The following is a 20,629-nucleotide window of genomic DNA, read 5'->3' as shown; positions in this document are numbered from 1 at the left end:
AAGGTTCAGAATGTTATGCGCCCAAAAAAAGAGATCATCTAACTGACTGAATACATCAAATCATCATGTTTTTCCATTGATAGAGTTTTTCTTTGATGATAATAATGATCATATTCCAGATGCCAGAGGCAGGTTTCAACAGGCTCAAATAGCGAAACAGAGGTTCAGGGGTTATGAGGCATCATTTCCACACATGGATTGGTTAACACAGAGTTCAAACCTTAGCCCCTTTGGAAATCTATAGTGCGTCCGTGGAAGACTTTTACGCAGCAGTCTGACCCATGCTATGAAAAGACAAAACAAATATTGTGATTTATAACATTTCAGTTATAAAGTGGTACTGGTTCTTATTTGCCACATATGTTCTTAAGGTCAGGACTCGATCATCTAATTATTTTCAATTTGGTTTTCGGGTGGTTGAGCAAAGCAGCACTATGTGTCCACCAGACTGCTGTTAAGTTCATGTACATTTTTAGGAAGAGGTCAGCTGAGAACCATCTACCTGCTGGTGGCGCTGTACCACAACTGTAGAGTTTCTGGTTTATATGTTGTGTCATTATCTGATGTTAGAGCAGTCTTTTAGGGACATAAAAACACACAAAGATCATGTTTTATTCCATGTAAACTACAAATATATATATAAATTTATGTTTTTTTATGTTTTCATATAATTTGAACAGAGCAAAAACAATACTGCCGTAATAAGAAGTAGCAAAAGAATAAGTCTTGTATATCCAGAAAGTGTTTGTGTAACGCTCGTACTATTTTCATTCTAAGCGATTCCTGATTTCAACAAGTAAAAGATGCTGCTCACTATTATCTTTTATATTTTTGGAATACTTTGGGGACGCCTTAAGCTACTTGGGCTGGTGTCAGAGATGACCACATCATCACAGAATAACACATGCGGTTATATCTGAAGGTCACATGTTTTAAAAGAAAGCCCGAGGTTCAGTCAGGACAAATCCATCATGACAGCAGATGACAGGGTGAGGGGTACATGTGCGTGTTAGAGCGCAAGTGACAGGGGAAATGCTGCAAAGATTCACTCAAATGTGAGACAGTGATGAGGATCAGCGCTACATTAATGTATTTCGTTCAGATGTGGAACTGGAATGTGCCAGTCTTGAATCCCGAGTTCAACCGGGCTCATACAGTTCAGTGAATAAATGATCCCTGAAGCACCTAATATCAAGTCAAACACTTTGCGTAGGCTGTTCTGCATGTCACAGTGTGTTTAAACTTAAAGAGACATATCCAGCACATGGGTAGAGTCATTTTAAGGTTTCCTGTTTACAGTGAACGGAACAGACTTACACAAATATGTGAGTAAGCATTTGTTTAATAAAACAATGAAAGTATACAACCAGTGGTTAAAAATCATAAATGAGTTTGATACAGGTTACATGTCTGCCATCTATGGAAACAGGTTGTGCTTGTTTAACACACTCTGGACATGTGGAAATTGAAAAAAAAGACATTTTCTCTTATTCAGGGCAGGGATTGGGAGTGGGATGGTTGATATTCAGTCCAAGTCTCACAACCAAACACTTCATAATCCTCACATGATCACTCATGGCCTTAAATCCTCATTTACTATAAAAGAGCAGAAATGTGTTTTTTCTGTATTTCTTACCAAAATAAGAGTCTCTTCATGTGCTCATCCTGAGGAGAGACTGAGTGAAGCATATCTTGTGTTCGTGTGAGGTAACCATGAAAACTACATAATTATGGAATTATAATATCATCATCATTGTATTTATTCAATCGTTTTTTAACAACAGCGACTTCATTCTCATCAACAAAACATGTCAAGTCACCTTCGTAAAATCATCTGAGCAACAGTTGAAAAAGATAAAGAGTTAAAAGCCGAGCATCACCATGAAGCTGGGTATTTACTGGTTTTAACAGTACAGTACACTGACAAAAATAAAGACTCAAATAAATTATTATCAGAAGACGCACTATAGATCATATATCATATATTTGTGCATGGCAGGTGAATAAATGCAAAAACTCAAGTCTCTGTCCTTCTTTCTTGCTGAATCTGAGTGGTTTGTTTGGGGAACCAGAGAGAAGTCTGGCTCTGCATGCGAGAACATTCTCCTGGAAGAAAACCACCAAAGAGACAAGATGTTTCCACGCTTTCTTCACTCCAAATCCTGCGGTATCTTAAACAATGAATCAGTAGTTTCCTTAGTTTTGTTGCTCTTACGTTACCTCAAATCTTATCCCCCCTTGTATCTAAGCCTCGGCATGAGTATGAGACATGTCTTCAAGTGATAACCCATAATACTGTTAATAGTTCTTGAAGAATAGAGGTTAAAGAGGAAGCAGGGGTGATCAGTGTGGGACTATGGTCCTCCTAGTTTCTCTTTCTTTGATGAGTGAAATGCAAGGTCTACTTGTATTTCCTTTCCCCTGTTCTTCCCCCTTTGCTATCTAGAAGTCCATGGACATGGAGCGCTGTTGGGGATCAACTATGGTGGTGCTGTTGCGAGCGCTGTTGCCGCGGATACTGAGGGTTCCGCAGGCTCCTGCCATTCCACCGATACCTCCGGCGATGCCACTAGGCCCTGCCATGCTCATTCCTCCTGGCATGCCCATCCCACCAGCCATGGCCACTCCTCCAGTTATCCCCACTGCTCCCCCGATCCCTCCTCCAGCAATCCCTGAGGCTCCTCCTCCTCCCATTGCTCCTCCACCTGAGGCTCCTCCTCCTGCACCACGCCCGTAAATCTCGCACGGAATCTCCTCTGTGACACGGTCCTCGATGACCTGCTGGTCGCAGTCATGAGTCTGTGAGTGTTGCTTGTAGCCATAGCAGCTCTTCTTGTAGGTGGAAGTCGAGTTGAAAGTCTTCATGGGAGGTGGCTTGGAGAAGTCGTTGTGGTAGGACAGCTCCATGGAGCTCAGTGTGGTTCGGCTGTGCTTCATACTTCCACCACCGGTGGCCACAGAGGCTTGCGAACCGCAGTGGTGCTCGTGCACACATCGGGACATGGTGGAGGAGCGTCGTAGCTTATGGAAGCTGTCCAACTCCTCGGAAAGGTCAGCTAAGTCCGAGGAGATCTCCTTGTCACGAAGAGAGAAGAGCTCGTAGTGCGGCGGGTCGAAGACCTCCTGGAATCCAGCCTTGTTGAAAACACCAGGCCGCCGAGCTACAACCTTGAGAAGAGGGTACATTCAGACCATTACTGTTAAGTGTGCGAGATAAGAAACACTATAAGCCTTTAAACATTTAGAATTCACCAAAGAGACAGTTTTAATGGGGTGGGTCTTATCTTTAAAGAAAAAAAACAAACAGAGTCAGAGTCGTGAAAATATGATGAACGCCAGTCAAACCTGACCCATCTGAGAGTACATATTTATGTCTATTTATTTAAACCAAACTTTAACACAGGCCTTTTCAGCTGTAACTCTGTTTTGTTATGAAGAAATACTTAATGTTCCATTTGTGGGAGCTTAAAAACTTAAAACCTCTGTCCCTCTGAAACAAGCATTTAAGACAGCTTGTACACAGCACACACTTTGGTGTCATGTCTCATGTATAAATGAACAATCAACAAGTGTCTCACCACTGTGATATTTTTTTGCATCCATCTAAAACATGAACTGTGGAACATCAAACAGATAGCGCTCCTTCATAAAGTCAACAGTGTGTAAAATATTCAGCACACTTTCAGAAAGAACCCCCACTACAGAGGAGCCTCCAGAACAGTTTTCACACCCATCTCAACTTGGCCATAAAGTAAGGCTCACCACTGCTACTGCACATTTCTCCTGAAACATTCATTAATCAAAGATGTTTTTGATCTTCCTTATTTTCAGAACCAAACATGCCCCAACTGGGCTGCAATCCCACCATCATTTTCAGTTATACGATATGCCTCCTAAATGGCAGGTTAGAGCTTGTACAACTGACAGCCAAACAAAACACCGAGCTACCTTTTTTCTTGGCTGCTTCATCTGGACCAGAATGGAGATGATAAGAAGAACGAGAACTATGCCTGATGAGACTCCAATAACAGTGCCATGGGTCTTAGTGATCTGATGGAAAAGCCCCTTAGATCGTTTCTCTGGAAGAGCAGGGAGAAAGGAGAGGAGATAATAAGAAACATAACGTCATTGTAAAAAACAGTACAAAACAAGAAAAAATTGTAAAGCAGGTCCTAATCAGACATAACGTTAACTGGTAATGGTGAACAGATAGGGGATGTTCACCTTTGCAGTGGTTCTCGTCCCATGGGTAGACGCAGTTCTGCACCCCGTTGCACACCAGGGAGTTGTTAATACACATGTTGCTGTGGCAGAAGAATGTACTGGCTGTACAGGGAGCTGCAGGCAAAAGACATTATGCAGAGATAATGGAAGTTAGAAAAACAACTCTAACAGTGTGGAAAGAACCAGTAGATATTCCGGTGATGATAACAATAAAACGATAACTTTAACGATAACAGACTTTGGGTGTCGAAATCTGTTGATGTCTGCATTAAAAGACGAAATGTTCCATTATTTCTTGAAATGCTAGAGGTCTAATGGAGATGGTGCTCGCGAGGCTATTCATCATCATTTCCTACAGACACAACATCAGGGTGTGACGAGGCAAGTGGATGGCAGATTCTCTGAACCGCAGCCCTTCTGTCTGGGAAAACTCAGAACAATCATGGAGGACGAGTATGGAAAAAATGAAAAGAAAGGCAGAGATGACTTCAGTACATGAGTGGGTGCTGGTAGTCAGGCAGGTGAGACGGACCACATTAAACTGACTGCTAGTGTATGAACACTGATGGCGGAGATAGAGGTGACTTGATAATCAATGCTAGCTGCTAGGCCAAGGAGGAAGCGTAGAAGGGCTGATGGAGGATACTGATGCCTGGTGTTAGGCATAGACAGTTTAAAAGCTGGTGCTTATCTCACTAACAGGGCGAAAGCTGGTAGCAAAGCAGCGGCTTAATATTCCTCTTGTTACCTTTCATGCAAATCTCAGGCATTGTGTAACTGGCTGACATAAAACCCCTCCCACAGCATTAATCATTTAACGCTGTGATTTTTTCTGCTTTTAATTATACACATGAGAACACAGACAAACCATAAGCATGCTGCAGTGTTGCAACTACAACTAAAGGATCTGGGCAACTGTTGAAGAGCCTGGCGCACCAGCTTGGTGGAATGTTGGTTCATTTCTCTGTAAAGAACAGCTTGATCTCTGGGATGTACAATATTTCTATCAGACGGCAGTCAGGACTCTGACTCGGTCATTCTTAAACACAAACCTTAGACTTTAACTACCTGTTTTTCTTTCTCCAAAGATAATGATTCTCATCTAAACCTGAGAGCACAATTTTAGTCTCAACTGTCCACAAAATCCTTTTTCCACAGTAGACGTCCGTGTAATCGACAGCAACAGGCAGGCCTTAAAGTTCTTTTTCAAGAGTAGTGTGTATCTCCTCTCAGCTTGCCATAAACATCAATATTAGTTCAGAATTCTCAAGATGGTGAACTCGGTGTTGCTTTAAAAATCATCCTGGATTCCTGTGTGGCTCCATCAAGAGTTCCCACCTTGCTCTTGGAGTGATTTGTGTTAGTTGACTTGAAATTCTTCCATATGTACACAGTCTGACTGCAGATTGGTGGAGTACAGCCTCTTTCAGCCAAAGGCGCATAAACAGCTTCTTTTCTGATGTCAAATCACTTTTGTATGTACCGTGATGATTTCCACAAATATGTTGTGAAGATCAGACTTGTTCACTGTTGTCTCTCAGCAGAGATCAAAATCTTATATCACAAATTTGCAAGTTTGACACTATCTGTCCTGGTCTGATGAGGGAAACTCCCTCTAATATACAAGGCCAAATAAAGAGGAAAAGTGAGGAAACGCAAAGGAAAGATGAGTTTTCTATGATGGACAGATCTGTAACGGAAAATAGTTAATATAATGAATATAATAAAAGTTGATACAACAGTAGTAAAATATGAGAAGTCAGAATAATCAGGCAAACAGATTACAGACACACAAATGTGAAGAACATGGAGATCTCCCCTTTTCTATGTTTGAAAAAAAAAGACCAATAGCCTAACCTTATATTATATTCAGTCAACCATGAGGGGGTTTGTAGCCAAGATGGCAGTAGATTATACTTCTTCCCCACTGGAGTCTTGATGCATTACACACAGCGTAGTCACGCGCTCTCTCCGTGGCTTGGTCATTCCTCTAAGCTGTACCTCACATAAGAAAAATGTTCCACCTCTCTTTTTTTCTTCTTTTACAGACAGACTTAGCAGCTTAACAAATGCTTTTCTGAGTCTTTATCACAACTGAGACAGGCTGTGATTTGCTCCACTTGCTTCACCCCTGCTATGAGGTCTGCTGTGACGAGGGCTCTGAGCCTCCACTTCCCTCTCCCTGCTTGCTTCCTCTGCCTCTGGGTTAAATGACTTTGACAAACGGACGTGTACACGAGCATGTAGTTGAGGTAGCGAATGAGAGAATGTGTGTGTGTACTCTTAAGTGTCCTCCTCATATATGTCCCTGTGAGCCTGCAGATGGGGCCGCTTCCTTGACACCTCGATCACTTCCAAACCGATTATGTGTCACCCACTTTCAAAATGTATTCTCTCTCAGAGGGTGTCAGCAGTAATTCACCCTCATACCCACATCCTTCTTCAGCACAGACACACATACACAAGAACAAAACTTACATCTGAAATATGAACACTGTGTTTATGTAGGTGTGAATGCAGTTAATAAAGTCTTAATGTGTCTGGCTAAGAGCATATTAAGGATGATGGAGAGGCTCTCTGAGTGACATTGATTAATGCTTCTCTCTGACCTTCTAAGCCAACTGATCTGGAGTTATTCCCCAGTCTTCTAACTTCTCAGAGTTGAACCGTGTGATCTGAATGAACGAGGACCCAAAAAGTCTCTTGGAATTTCAGGAAAATGAACAAACGAAAAAAAAACAAGCTTGCTGAACTTAAAAGCCATTAGGATCTGACTGCGATGGTCATGAGTTTACTGATGAAAACAACATTAGCATTCACACGGCGCTTAGACGGTGTGCAGGAGAATGTGGCAATTAATATATCAGTTTATTCAGGCATTAAACGGAAATATTACAGGGTGTGAGCAGAAGTGCTGTTTTGACAAACTATTCCTGCTACTTTAAGTGAAACCTTAAACAGCATCTGATGAAACTTGATGCATAATTTCTGCCAGAATATCTGCTAACCCTACTAAGCTTCTCCTTCCACCAAAATATATTTCTATTTCCCTGTAGTAATTGACCTATAATAAGCACATTAGGATGCACTGACATGCACATCAAGAAATTATTTGATTCTTTCAGTTATTTACAAAAATGCTGAGAAAATAATTGGTTTTCTCATATCTCTGCTCTAAACATGGCACAAGGTAATTAACTCTCCTCGCTCAAACGGCACTTCGGTTTCTGTTGGTGACTACTGATGCAAACAGAATTCTGGACCATAAATGAACTTTTGTTGTGTCTGCCTCTGTGTGGGTGGATAATGTGGCAGCTGGCAGACAGGGCGTTGTAGTAAAGTGATGACATCTCATGCCTTACTTTGTCTTTTAAAGAAAGTTAGACGGCTCGAGTAGTCTTGGGAAACTGAAATAAATAATTATTTATGAGTACTTCAAACAACACTGAAGCGAAAATGTTGAACTGTCGAGTGCCGTTTTCTATGATTAACTGTCAACGTAACGTATCCCAACAGGAGATTATTCTGATCAGACACTTATCAAACAGTGCTAAAGAAATAAAGTAGCATAGCTTGAGACCTAGATTCAGAGACAACAGTACAACATTAACAAAATTGATACATGCCAAACTATGTCTAGAAGATGGTCACTTACGGTCAATGTAGGAGGTGAAGAGCATGCGGAAGCGACTGAGCCGGCTTTTCTCATCGGCCCACATGCGCACGACTCCCACGCCATTATCCAGCATCAAGTCATTGGCTACAGTGCTACAGAACTTGGCTTTGAGGTTCTCGATGGCGCTGCTGCCGTCGTACACGGCCACAAAGTTCTTCTTGCACTCGTTCGAGTGTTCCATCTGGTAGTCTATGAAACGCAGGTAGATCTGCAGATGCACAGGAGGTCTGAATTTATCAGTCTGGAGGCAAATTAAATTCACAGCAGTTCTTCACTTCGCCTCACAGCTGTCTAACCATTATCTGTAAATGCACTTTCTATGAGGGTAAAAGCATTAAATATATGCATTAAATCAGCAAAGCAAACACACCATATCTAAAAGTGCTCAGACGCAGATAATGAATAGAATTAGATAATAGCAGAACCCTGTGAGCACATGGACACAGAAACAGGAAAAGATGGAAGGAGGATGCATGGACATAATTCAACAAAATCCAGTCTTATGTTATAATACATTCATATACAGATGGTCAACTACTTAGAAAAGTCAGTCTGAAAGTGTCTGTCGCAGTGCAGCCTGCTGCATTTGCCTCATGCTGCATTCATGAAGTAGGTGACCTTCTTCAGAGAAGGCAGAAGATTAGAAAGCTGAATCCCAACATGATGGCCTGGCCTCAGAATTAACAAGATAAGTGCTTTGATCATCTTAACGTTTCCCAGTTTTCTACAACAAGCTTTAGTCAAACAGGTGACACACAACTTGCTAAAGTCACATTTTAGTATCTTATTATTCACTCGGAACTCTTGATTTTGAATAGCAAAAAACAACAACAAGTGACTAAAATACACCAGGCTTGTTATGACATGAAGCACAAGTGTACAGAAAAGCCAATCTTGACAAACCGTTCGGTTAGTAAGCATGCTTAAAAGGTACAGAAAAACAGAGGTATGCTTCTTTATCCCAGGCTTTCTCTTCGTCAGACATGTCACAATTTCTGCCTTTTAAAATGCAACTTGAGTTTGAGCCTGTGTGCTGTTGCATGCTAGAATTTTCACAGCAGTCATTTTGACTTAGCAAGCACAGGGATGACTAATAAGCTTAATAGTGTCCAAAGCAGTGATGTAAGGGAGACACCGTTATCCATAAATTGCTATAGAAAGACATGCTGTGTGCCATCTCACTTCCACCTGGAGTAATTACAAAACAAATGTCAAATCAGCAATGACGTGATAAAATCTTGGGTGGGGGGAGCAACAACTGATGAGAAGTCAGCACATTTGGCACGCACACACACCTGTAAGCAGGCAGCAGTCAAAAAGCTGCTCTTATTCTGCTGCTGACTGTGCTGCTCTGTTCCTTCTGCTTCACTGGGCTCATTTCTGGCCAGAAAACAAGAGCCACTGCTAAAGTCAGATCATCTTCACTGCTGCCTCACCCTTCACATGTTGGACCAATTAAATGACTGAGGAGATTCATGTCTGTGTGTGTGAGAGAAGTAAAATCCATGCATAAAGGTTGATATATGCATTAAATATTATTATGTTTGTGCATATGACTTTATAATGCGTTTGGGTATTACATTACTTCGTTATGTAATTTGAGGGCATCTGTGGTCTTACAATAAATGAGAAGTGCATTCATTTGTGTGGATTTTGTGGCCAATCAACGGCAAAGGAGTTCAGATGACTCATGTAGCCATGAGGGAGAAAACGGAGCAGCAACAAATCAAAGCGAGCTATGCTATGTTTGTAATTTCAATGTGATTTTTAATATCAGGTCATAAATATCAGAACATGTCAGCAGGCTCTCACTCTTGGCACAGAAAAACACTACTGAATCTCCAGGGCCTTACTTTATACCTGAAATTTGCCAGCACTGCTTTCCCCCCCGGAGTCCTGTCTGCACCGTAAAAAAACCCTGATAACATACAGTGAATTATTATGATCCAGGTGTCGTACTGTAAACTGTAATGCACTCAGTGAGGAAGAAAAATATGTGTTTTGAGGAGGTGACAGAGAGTGGAATCTACAATTTTTGTCACCAAAAAGAGCTTTTTATTTTATTGCAGACTTTTATCTTTAAGTTTGCATTTTACTTTTGTTTATTTCAAATTGTTCAACCAATCAGCAGGCTCTGACTTGTTGCCTGGTTGGAGCTTTTCTGTGTAGTTTACATCTTCTCCTTTTATCTGTGTGGGTTGTCTCCCCCCATAGTCCAAACATACACACATTAGATTCATTAGTAATTAGTATACTCATACTGGACCATAAAGTACCTCGCCTGTCACCTTATGTCAGTGGGGAAAGGCTCGAGGTTCCCTGCACTTCGCTGCAGGATAAAGCAGGTATATTTGATGCATTATTAGCATTATTGTAAATATGCAGTAATTTACTGCCATATCTGTAATGAATAGCATTGTACAGTTACAGGAACATAGTCAGGAACGGTACATTTATTTTGAGTGATACACTGTTTCTAAGTAGGACTGTCACCATTATGGAACTTAAGCAGACAATTAATTGTAATACTCATAATTGAAATGAATGATTTAATTGTCTCATGTTATTTTTATGCCAACACTATACTATAAGCCTTGTAATGATTAAAAGGGCATCATCGGAGCTCTCTGTCGGCTTCATTAAAAGACGGAAACAAAATGGAAACATAACATTTTTACCTTTTGAAAAAGATTAATGAAGATGAGATTATGCATCCTTTAGCATGGTTCCCTTAAATAAATGTGATTCTATAATTTAGCTGTTAAGTGTGACAGGCCTAGCAGTAACTAAGTTAATTACCTCAAACTTACAGTGATATACATCACAGGGGGAGTATTTACACGGCTTGTACCGACTCTCCAATAAACTCAAATTACAATACAGACAAGAACATTGAAAGGCTCAGACAGTGGGTCTATACATATTCATGCAAAATATCTAAAGTGGGAAACCCACGATTTATACGGACATTCAATACATTAAACTTGAAATGTGTTTGCTCAATTCAAACTATCAACACAAAAAGCAGATGAGATAGTTCATCTGCTTTTCTAAGGGTATAGAGAACGTAACTAAACGAGGTGTCACAGTTCCTGCTGCAGCGAGAGTACTCAATACTGATGTAAAAATAGATGCATTATTAAGATGAAGTGTTGGAGCAATCCTACTGAAAGACAGGGGAAACAAAATGAACCGAATTACCTCACATGGGAGGATTTCAGAGAATATTTTGCAACTATTTAGAAATTCTGAGCTGGGTTCTCATTTATATTCAGAGTAATGCCCTACATCAACCCTGCAAGTCTTCATGGTAAAATTCTTAATCATTTCTGCTCTGAGGGTTTTTTTTCCGGGTGATGAATTATATCTATTCTGAGACCGACTGTAAGGAGATGCAATTTTCATTTTTTGTTGTACTTTTTTTTTGTTACATTCATGTTGTAAAGAGGGTTTTTGCCATTTATAGTCTAAAAATATGAAAACTCTATCGGGGGGGGGGGGGGGCTCTTATAAGGATGAGGAACAAGATTTTGCAACAGGAATATTGAAATGACATAACTAAGAGCAGCATTACTGATAGTTGAATAGACCGATATAAGTATTCAGTGTCAGAGGAGCGAAAGATGTTTAAGATGATATAATGACACTGAAGATGACTCATCTGAACAGACATAGACCAGATCCAAAAAGCACCACACATGGGCTTGAGAAGCATAGAAGCAATGATTCCTGGGGCCTGACCAATGTGGTCCTTTGTACTGACCTTGGACTGAGGAGGAGCCCTGATGGTCCAGATACAGTCCAGAGCATCACCAGGCTTCACTCGCTCTTCCTCTTCCACCTGACTTGAGCGGATAATCCCATCCCATCCACCAACTTCGAATTGACAGTCTACAGCAGAAGGGGTGAGAAGGAAACAAAGAGAAGGAAGGAAGAAAGCGTTATTAAAAAAAAAGAAGTGGACAAAGGGGCTCACAGACATGAGTGGAAAAAAAAAGCAAAGGGCAACAAGGAGACAGAAGTGGAAGATAGAATATAGTGGTTACAAAGAGAAGAGAAGCATGACAGACAGAGGGACAGACGATAGATTTTATTAAGAAGCAAAAAAGATTTAAGGCTCAATTGAAGTGCGGATCAGGAAAAAGGACAATATGAAGACAGAGGAACAATTGGCAAAAAGATGGGGTGGTAGGAGAAAGATAAAAGAGGTGCGTGTTCTTTCATGGGCTTAAATTGTATGCCTGTGTGTCTGTGTACATCCTTTGACTTTAAACTCGATTATGGGCTTGTCAAGGTATATTTGCACGTTCAGCTTTCACGTCACAGCTGGAGATAGCCTCCGGTAAGCTTCTGAGCACAGAGGAGCCCCTCAAAATGGATCGGACACAAATATGAGGAAAACCGCAGAGCTTACCTGGGATAGGATTTAGCAGTCCGCCCACGTGCAGATGGAAATCAGGGTCTGCAATGATCAGATTCAGGAGGCACATTATTATCAAACCACAGAGCAGAAAGAGGTAAGCAAAAAAGTCAAGATAAGATCTCATTAAGTCTGGCCAGATGAAGCAGAGAGGGTTTCTTAAACTGTTTTATTGATGGGAGACACTCATTTCTAGGCGTATTTGGTTTAGATTTAGATGGCTGTGAAGTTGAAAATGAGGCCACATGAGGGACATTTTTCCAGTTTGTAATGAACACAAACATGGCAGCTAATGCAAAAAAAAAGATTCTCAGTCACAGTAAGATTCCATTCTCTTTTCATATTTTTGTCCTAATCAGTTCCAGTTCTCCACACATATCACTCAACACCTTTGATGTGTACAGAAATTAGCTTTCACAGTCTGAGGGTGTATTGTGGAGATTAAAGTCACCTGCAATGAAGGTGTATTTGATGCGGAAGCCGAGGCCTTCCAGCTCCTCATCACTGGTGAACTTGATCCACATGAAACGTCCTGTGGAAGTGACCAGGCCTGGATTCTTTCCCCCACAGAAGCGATTGATAAGCGGCGAGAACCCAAATGGACCATCGCGTATTTCAATGTGATCAAAGCGGCACTCGAAAGAAGGCTCGATGTAGTAATTCTTATCAAAAGCCAGCTGAATCCTTTGTCTTGGAAGGGCTTCGGAAAACAAGGGAGAGAGGGGAATCAAAGGGAGAAAATCCATGAAAATGATAGAATTAAATCTTGGTTGGCAAGACAAAGATAATCTGGATGGCGTTCTGAAGTCAAATATGAGTTAGTTAAGACATTTTTAAATGTAATGCAGTGCAGCACACCATCAGTACCAGCGACAACTCTAAATGCATAGGCGTCTTGACAGCACAATCATTTCAGGTGTGTTATATTGGACTGCAACAGATTCACAGGTTATTAAAGCACACACATGCAGACGCAGCATTTACACACAAACACACGGTCTGACACGTCTGCATTGCTTTTTCTGAGCCTGTGAATCTAGGAAATTCCAATCACAGCATGAACAGCAGTTCACTAGTTCATCTGTCAAGCAAATCCAAATGTGTACATACTGAATGGGCACAGCACTTTCATACCATTACCAGAATTAGGGGGGCAGCAAGGGAAAGTGATGCCTGACATGATGGATGAATCATACTGAATAAAGATGCCGAGGTTGAGGGGGTGGGGTTCGGAATCAAGTCAGGCTTGGAGTAGCTAAGCATGTCCACGAAAGAGAATAAAGAGAGAGGTCAAGGGTGATATGTGTTTTTGGGCAACAGCGCTCCAAAAACTGAACTGATTTTCTTCTGTGTCTTGCCATTGAATTTTAACCTTGAATGAGCAGCGCGTATGCCTGCACTTCCTGCTCTGTGTGTGTACATTCCCTGGTGTGTTTAATCTCTAATTGTGATAACACACACACACCCACCCACACACACGTAGACTCACACACAAATGACACAGCTTGATACAGAAAGGGCAGAATGTATAATCACTCAATCTATTTAGTTGATGAACTTGGGGACATGACACAATCAATGAGCCTCACTAACTGCAAATTATGATTACAAATCTATTTGATTAGCTCCTATACTAAATGCGAGCGTCTCTCTGCAACACTAAATGAAAGGCTCAACACTGGAGCTGTGACGTGAAAAAGACTGAAGCCATTCAAGACCAAATAACAGGTTCCATCCGTGGCGGACCAGGCCCACAGGATGAACCACTGCACACACAAGACAGCTCTGCCTATTCGTCAACAACAGGGCTGGGCTTGATTTGTCCACAGGGGGAGCCCTTGAGCTATGTGTGAAATTAAATTCCCCACCACAGTGAGAGGGGTACCAAACACACATCTCATATGCATGAAAGGCTGTACTTTAACTTCATTGACAAACAGTTAATCAATTTAGAAAATACATTAACTAGACCTCATCTCTTATAGCGGTTAATGATGCTGTCCATTGTGTTTCCTGAACAGCAGGCCACCAAATTACTGATGGATGCGATATTTCGGTTAAAGTAAATCTGACGAGGACGCTTACTATTCAGTGATGTACTACTAAAGCCAAGTAGTGAGGCAGATTTTCATCTCTTTTTGTTTCCTTCAATAATAGAGCCTTCAGGCACACCCTGCCAATAGAGATGAAAAGAGCACAGTTAGGATTAAGCCCGTAGTCAGGGGGTACCGAAAATGCCCCAGTCTTTATCCTTTTCAAAGGGCTATATCTGTGCAACGAAACAAACTCAGAGGATGGCTCATTCGGAAAATGTCAAGCTGATTGCCCGACAGCAATGGAACAGAAAACCAGATCCGTGCAAGGTTATATAAAACTGTGTCAGTCAGACTAAAGACATTCACTGAAGGAGGCCATAGGCTGAAAGGTGGTCAACTGCCTACACAGTTCTGATGTTAGCAAACAGAAAACGATTAACAACCTGGCTTTACCTTCCAGGATGTAAACACACTCCTTGTTGGGTGGGTAGGTGTTGGGGTAGTTTGGCGACATGAACACCCCGCCATTGATGTTGCGGACCCAGGTGCCACAGTCGTTCTGGTTAGGGCTCTGGCCTCCAGGATCGCCCACAGAATCTGAGAGCAGAAAGGAGGAGAACACAGGGACAGATGGGTTATTGAGTCGGGGGATCAATGAGGGAATGATTGGATGGCGAGAAGAATTGAGAAGGGGTTGGCATGAAAAAAGGGAAGAGCAGGCCGAGAATAAAAGGTTAGAAAGGAGTTAGGAGAGGAGCCGTTTGTCCTAAAATACGAGTTGAGATAATACATCATTATTTCAGAAGGGCTGAAACGACATTACCAGAAATGACAAGCACTCACCTTTTGTTCTTTGTGCCAGAGCAAAACCTTCTTCTATTAGAAAGAAGAGTATCCACACTATAAAAAAAGATATATTACACATTAGTCTCAGATGACATACACATGTATTAATATCTGTGTGATCGTCAAAACTACACCCCTTAACAACCACAGGGTATGTGTGTGCGATCAGCAGCACAACTCATCTTAGCTTGCTCTGATGAATGGCAAGAAAAATATCCATCAATATCATTTCTGAATCTATCTGTGACTTAAGGATAAAATGAAAGAGGAGTTCTGTGAAAGAAAAGATAATAATCAGCTACATATCAGGAAAGCAGGTCTTTATAATACCATGTGATGCAAATAACACAATTTATGAGGACAATGCTACAGAATCATTGTTGTTGGGCTATCACACACTGTCACCATAAATCTCAGACATAGAAGATGAATGTATCAGTTCATTAGCAACGAGGAGCCTTACCTAGTGTATCAAAGCACTGATACTTGGCATTTTCCCCCTCCTTTTCAGAGATGGGAGACATTTTTTACATGTTATCGTTTCTTTGTTTTTTGGCCCCATTTCACGGGACTCATCACACTGAACTGTGGCTGCAAGCAGCAATTATCTTCCTTGGTGATGAATCTGCCAGATATCTACCGCTTCATTTTTGGTGACGACAGGTCTAAAATAATTAAGAGAAAATGCCCCATCTAACATCCTAACATATCTTTATATATAAATCTAATTTACTAGATTCAGTAGATCATGAAAATTGCTTCATTTCAGTCAATTTATTTTAAGTTCTTTAAAAGGTAGTTTCAGTTTCAAGCCCTCAACTCTAACCCAAACCACACGGTTAATCTACAGCCACAAAGCGAACACAGAAGTGAACAGGAAACAGGTTTACATCGTGGCAGAACATGGCTTTACACAATCAATGCAATATGTTGTAGTACAATAACATATGGACTGAGGGTGAGCATGTTCCAGCCTCTGACACTGTCTTGCTTCAATAAGCTGCTGTGGACCTGATCCCCGCTGAGTTCATAATAGGTTGGCCTGCTCACAATGAATTAGAGAGCGGGCGAATTGCATAATGGCACCAAGGAAGGAAGGAAGGAGGGCAGGGCAGGATAAAGAGGTAAAGATGGCAAGAAAGAGCATGGAGGCAGGGGTCTAATGAGGGAAAAAAAAGCATCGTTAAAGTAAGCCCTGAACAAAACCGCACCAGTGGGCATGCACGTTTCAATGGACTCATTTTCAAATGCATGCACATTTATAGCCGCCAGGCTCCAAGATCTTCATCAACTCTCTCTCCATTATCTTGCAGTGAAGTGTTGCAGGTGGGAGTAGGAACTACCACAGGCACATTCTAAGAACAGACCACCCAAACTCAAAACCAAATGACAGAAAGGTGCTGGAAGCTCTCGAAAAGCTTTTCTCTACATCACAAGCCATCATCTACATTGTAAAACGCTGCTGCTGCCCATAATAAAGCCGTGAGGCGAAAAATGGAAATCGTCATCTTTTGTAAATATTAACAAAACATTCTTTGAAAGAAGCGCTGTTATCAGCATTAGAGTGCTTTTACCTGTGAAAGCAATAAACCTTGAGCTGATGAGGCTGCAGTCACACTCACAAATAGTGAAGTTATCTTATTAGGAAGAAGCTGCATAATTTACGAGGGCAGTTGTAAGATATTTTGTAAGACTGTAAACAAGCCATGAGCTAAACGCAGTTGCAGCGTCTGCCACTTCAACATGAAGAGAGCTACTTGTGAATGTGTAAAAAGTGGGTGATTGATGACAATTTCTTTATCGGCTTATAGAAAATGAATCAGTTGGTGATCTGAAAAGACACAATGCTCCCTTTGATGCACCTTTTCATTTGCAGTGTTTTTTCTGCAACAACTTGTCCCACTGAAATCCCACTTTTTCTGACCTCAGTTTATTTTAAAGAACAAAAATTACCGCAGGTTCAATCCTGCTATTCTAGGTCATGTCACTACATTTTTACATCGCTTCTCACTTTGACTTACAAGCAAGGTTAACGCTGTGAAAAAAGACAACTCAAACCATCTGTGACATGAGGCTGAAGCAGCTGAAACAACAGCCTTAAATCAGTCCATTTAACAGACATTACGAACAGACAGCAGACACTTTATAGGCTACAAGACAAGAGTTAACACTTATGGTAACTGGACCCTTATGGTAACTTAAGCGTAGGTTTACCACAGTAAAGCCACTATTAAAGCCAATAATATACATCCACAAAGTACTTTAGTAGTAACACCGTACTAATACAGATCAGGGCCTCACTTTGCTGCTAAAACTGTCTCACTTCCAAAGTTAAAAAGCGTCCTTTGAAAATCTGCTCCATGTTGACATAATTGCACCACATCACTCCTATAGACTTGTCAGCTACACACTCATGCAGCCGGTTTTTACACATACCAAAGGTGTCCCTCTAAATTCAGATCTGGTGTCTGTATAGGGAGGCAACTGAAGTCAGCTGGACTCCTGTTTAAAAAAAATGATTCTTTGGGATATGCTGCATCATCATGCCAGGAGTACCCAATGGAGGGTGGCTAACGTTGACCATAAAGAAATGGGCATGGCTAGAAACTACCATTAACTTTGAGTGTGGAATTACAGCCTTGACTGATTGGTATTCAGAGGTGCATAAGAGCCAAGAAACCTCTCTCCTCAATTCTAACACCAGCAACCTGGACTGCTGACACAAAGCAGGTTGGCTCCATGGATTCAAGCAGTTGAAGCCAGATTGTGAGCCCACCATCTGCTGCTTCAGCCAAAATCAAGATTCATCAGTCAAGGCTATTTTCCTAGTTTTGGTGAGCATACACCCACTGCAGCTTCACAGTTCTTCTTAGCCAAAAGGCGTGGAACCTGACTTGGATTTCAAGGTTGAGCGTGTTGTGCATTCTGAGATGCTTTTCTGCTCCCCTCAGTTGTGGAGAGTCAGACACGAAAAAATAACGAGTTACAGTTTAATGTGATAGCTACGGGGTTGCTTAGCAAAAGCCAGAGGGTAGTTAATTAGACTAGCCACACAATTAGCTAATTAACTTAAACAGAGAACTTGCCTTCAGTTATTTTGCAGTTAATGGTATTTAATGGCCTTCGAACATACATTGTATAAGCGGTTACAGATAGTTGAGCCTCGTTGATAGCGAATTTAAGTCGTAACAAGAATGAAGCGCCTCACTCTACTAAAAAGAGTCTGCTGCTGTGCCTGGCGACAGGAACCTGGGCTGCCGACGGCGCGTGTTTGGAGCGGGGTCACCCAAGTAGCGCGAGTTGTGGCGCGAGCTGTGGCGCCTGCAGAACAGCGGACGTTAGTGTGTCGATTGCAACTCAGAGCGTTTCCTCCGCTTCAGTCGCAGGAGAAATGGTCCCCTGTATAATCCGAACAATGCAAGTAGTGTGAAGTTGGGGCGCTTTACTACATACATTACCCCCCCCCCCCCCCCCCCCCAACCCCCCTCCCCTCCCCCGAACCCCCCTCCCCCGTCCTCCTCACACACACACGCGTTTTTATCTCCGGTTATTTGTATCACATAATGCATTTTATCGCCCCTTTATGGATTTCAGATAGTATTCGACTTATGCTTTCTATGATGACCGTGACTCAGATTTGCTTTCACGTTGTCCGATAAACTGAGTGGCTGGTAAGACTTCTTTTGATTCGGTCCATTTCGACATTAGTCTAAGCGTAATGGGTTCAACATAGGACCATTAGGCTGTAGCCCAACAAAACAATCCTTTTTTTTTATTTAAATTTTTTTAATGATCTTTTAATCGTTGAAAACAGACATTTAGCTTAATGACTGTTTCCCACTCTTCTAACATCAAACCCACTAATGAAGGACCTGTGTGGCAGCAGGGTTGCAAACAGGCTACTGGAACCAGCAGGTGGATCGTGAGTTCAGATGCAGATGTGGCCAATAAAACAGGCAGATGTGTCGCGATAAGGCGAGTTTAAGACAAATAAACCAAGGCACGCGGAGGTGTGGGGCAGAAAGCAAGCGACGGAAAAAAAGTGGTGTCTTCTCACTTTGTGATTTTTCGGGGAGATATTTAAGATTAATCATTTGAAATATTCAGGTGTTGTGAAGCGTATCCACCTAATTTTCATTTCCTCGCCACGGTTTTATGAACCCCACTCTACCTGATATTAAAGCGTCAACGGAGATTTAAATAAAAGAAAGAAATAAAACGAACAGGTAACATTTCATTCTGGCTTTGAATGAACTGTCCACTGATTGGTATCAGAATGAGCGGAACATAACGCGCACCACAGACCCTCGAGCTGCTTGTATTCGACTCACCTCTGTGCATTTCCTCTTGTGGTTTGATTCCAAAGCTCCTGACTAAAAATTCCTTCTTATTCTGTTCATTGTATGGGGTCCACGACGATCTTAGAAAAAAATCCAACTTTTTACCGACACCAGTTAATCCATTACGCAGAGCCGCGCTACTGGAAGCTGGGGTAGCACCAATCTCTTCTTCAGTCGGTGACCCCGCTGCGTTTGAGTGCTGGACGAAGACTCTGCTGCGAGCCTTTCAGCCAGGCATCCTCACAGTCAGAGCTGCTTTTAGCTGGACCACGCTGAAGATGGCATACGGAGGATGGGCCGATCCAAATGGGGATGGTTCGCCCGGAGAGGATGGAGGGCTATCCAAAAGGCGCAGAAGGATGGATAATGGATTGACACGAGAGATGGAAAGAGGGGGCACGACGGCAGAGAGCAGGATGAGGAGGAGAGACTCTGCGCTCCGTCTGAGTCTGAACTGAGAAATACTCCTGAACGAAGCTGATTTAAGCCTTGGGTGCTGCTTACATCAATGAGTGGCTTGTCACGAGCTTTGCCAAGTTAGACTCAACCGAGAGATCACTTTTCCGGTTAAAGCTCTCTTTTCTTTTTTTTTTCTTTCTTTCCCAAACTTGCAAACTTGTTCCAAACACATTTGGAAGAGAGCGCAGCCTTGTTAAGTAGTTAATGATTTAAGAAGTTATAGATTAGGATGGAATTTTAAAATGGTTGAAGAAACAGTAACAGAGTGAAAAAAATTAAAGCCAAGACAAATACATGTAGCCTACAGTACTGTTCTTTATGCTGTTCTGTCCAAAGCCTCCACAAATGTAATACTAAGTCAACAGAAATATAAACATCTACAGAGAAAAACTTTTAATGCGAGAATTTTGCACTACAATCGATATTAAATGTGTTGATTAAATTCTATAAAGACATGCTCATGTTTTGATGAACCAAGAGTGTTCTCCTGAGGTCTGTTGAGTGTGACGTTTAGTTATTTTTTACTGTGCTTTTATTGTTAAGGCTACAAATCTACGTTTCCGGTTTTGTTTTCTCTGTGTTGCTCGCTTAACACAGATTGTAACACACCTACTGTCTCTTCATCTTA

At 41.7% G+C, this 20,629-nt stretch overlaps 1 protein-coding gene across 1 annotated transcript; it reads right to left on the bottom strand.

The window, feature by feature from the left end:
- Positions 1-1,332: 1,332 nt before the first annotated feature.
- Positions 1,333-20,057, bottom strand: LOC140302198 (neuropilin and tolloid-like protein 2). The gene is made up of 10 exons (XM_072381007.1): positions 19,534-20,057; positions 15,200-15,256; positions 14,810-14,953; positions 12,772-13,020; positions 12,315-12,362; positions 11,664-11,791; positions 7,880-8,108; positions 4,225-4,338; positions 3,949-4,079; positions 1,333-3,168 (listed from the first exon to the last, which is right to left on the bottom strand). The coding sequence occupies exons 1-10, from the start codon at positions 19,541-19,543 to the stop codon at positions 2,443-2,445; spliced, it is 1,836 nt and encodes a 611-aa protein (XP_072237108.1). The 5' UTR covers positions 19,544-20,057; the 3' UTR covers positions 1,333-2,442.
- Between the last annotated feature and the right edge of the window lie 572 nt (positions 20,058-20,629).

This window comes from Leuresthes tenuis, unplaced genomic scaffold (assembly GCF_036924035.1).
Source record: "Leuresthes tenuis unplaced genomic scaffold, fLeuTen1.0.hap1 SCAF_2, whole genome shotgun sequence".
In the NCBI taxonomy this organism is placed as follows: domain Eukaryota; kingdom Metazoa; phylum Chordata; class Actinopteri; order Atheriniformes; family Atherinopsidae; genus Leuresthes; species Leuresthes tenuis.
Note: the sequence above shows the minus strand (reverse complement) of the source record. Positions and strands in the feature narration are given on the sequence as shown.

Bases quoted from the DNA above. Each gene is read 5' to 3' on its own strand.
- LOC140302198 (XM_072381007.1), bottom strand. The intron at 8,109-11,663 runs GTCAGTACAAAG...GTGCATCTGCAG, and splicing joins GGGCTCCTCCTCAGTCCAAG to ATCTACCTGCGTTTCATAGA. The intron at 4,339-7,879 runs GTAAGTGACCAT...TTTTGCCTGCAG, and splicing joins CTTCACCTCCTACATTGACC to CTCCCTGTACAGCCAGTACA.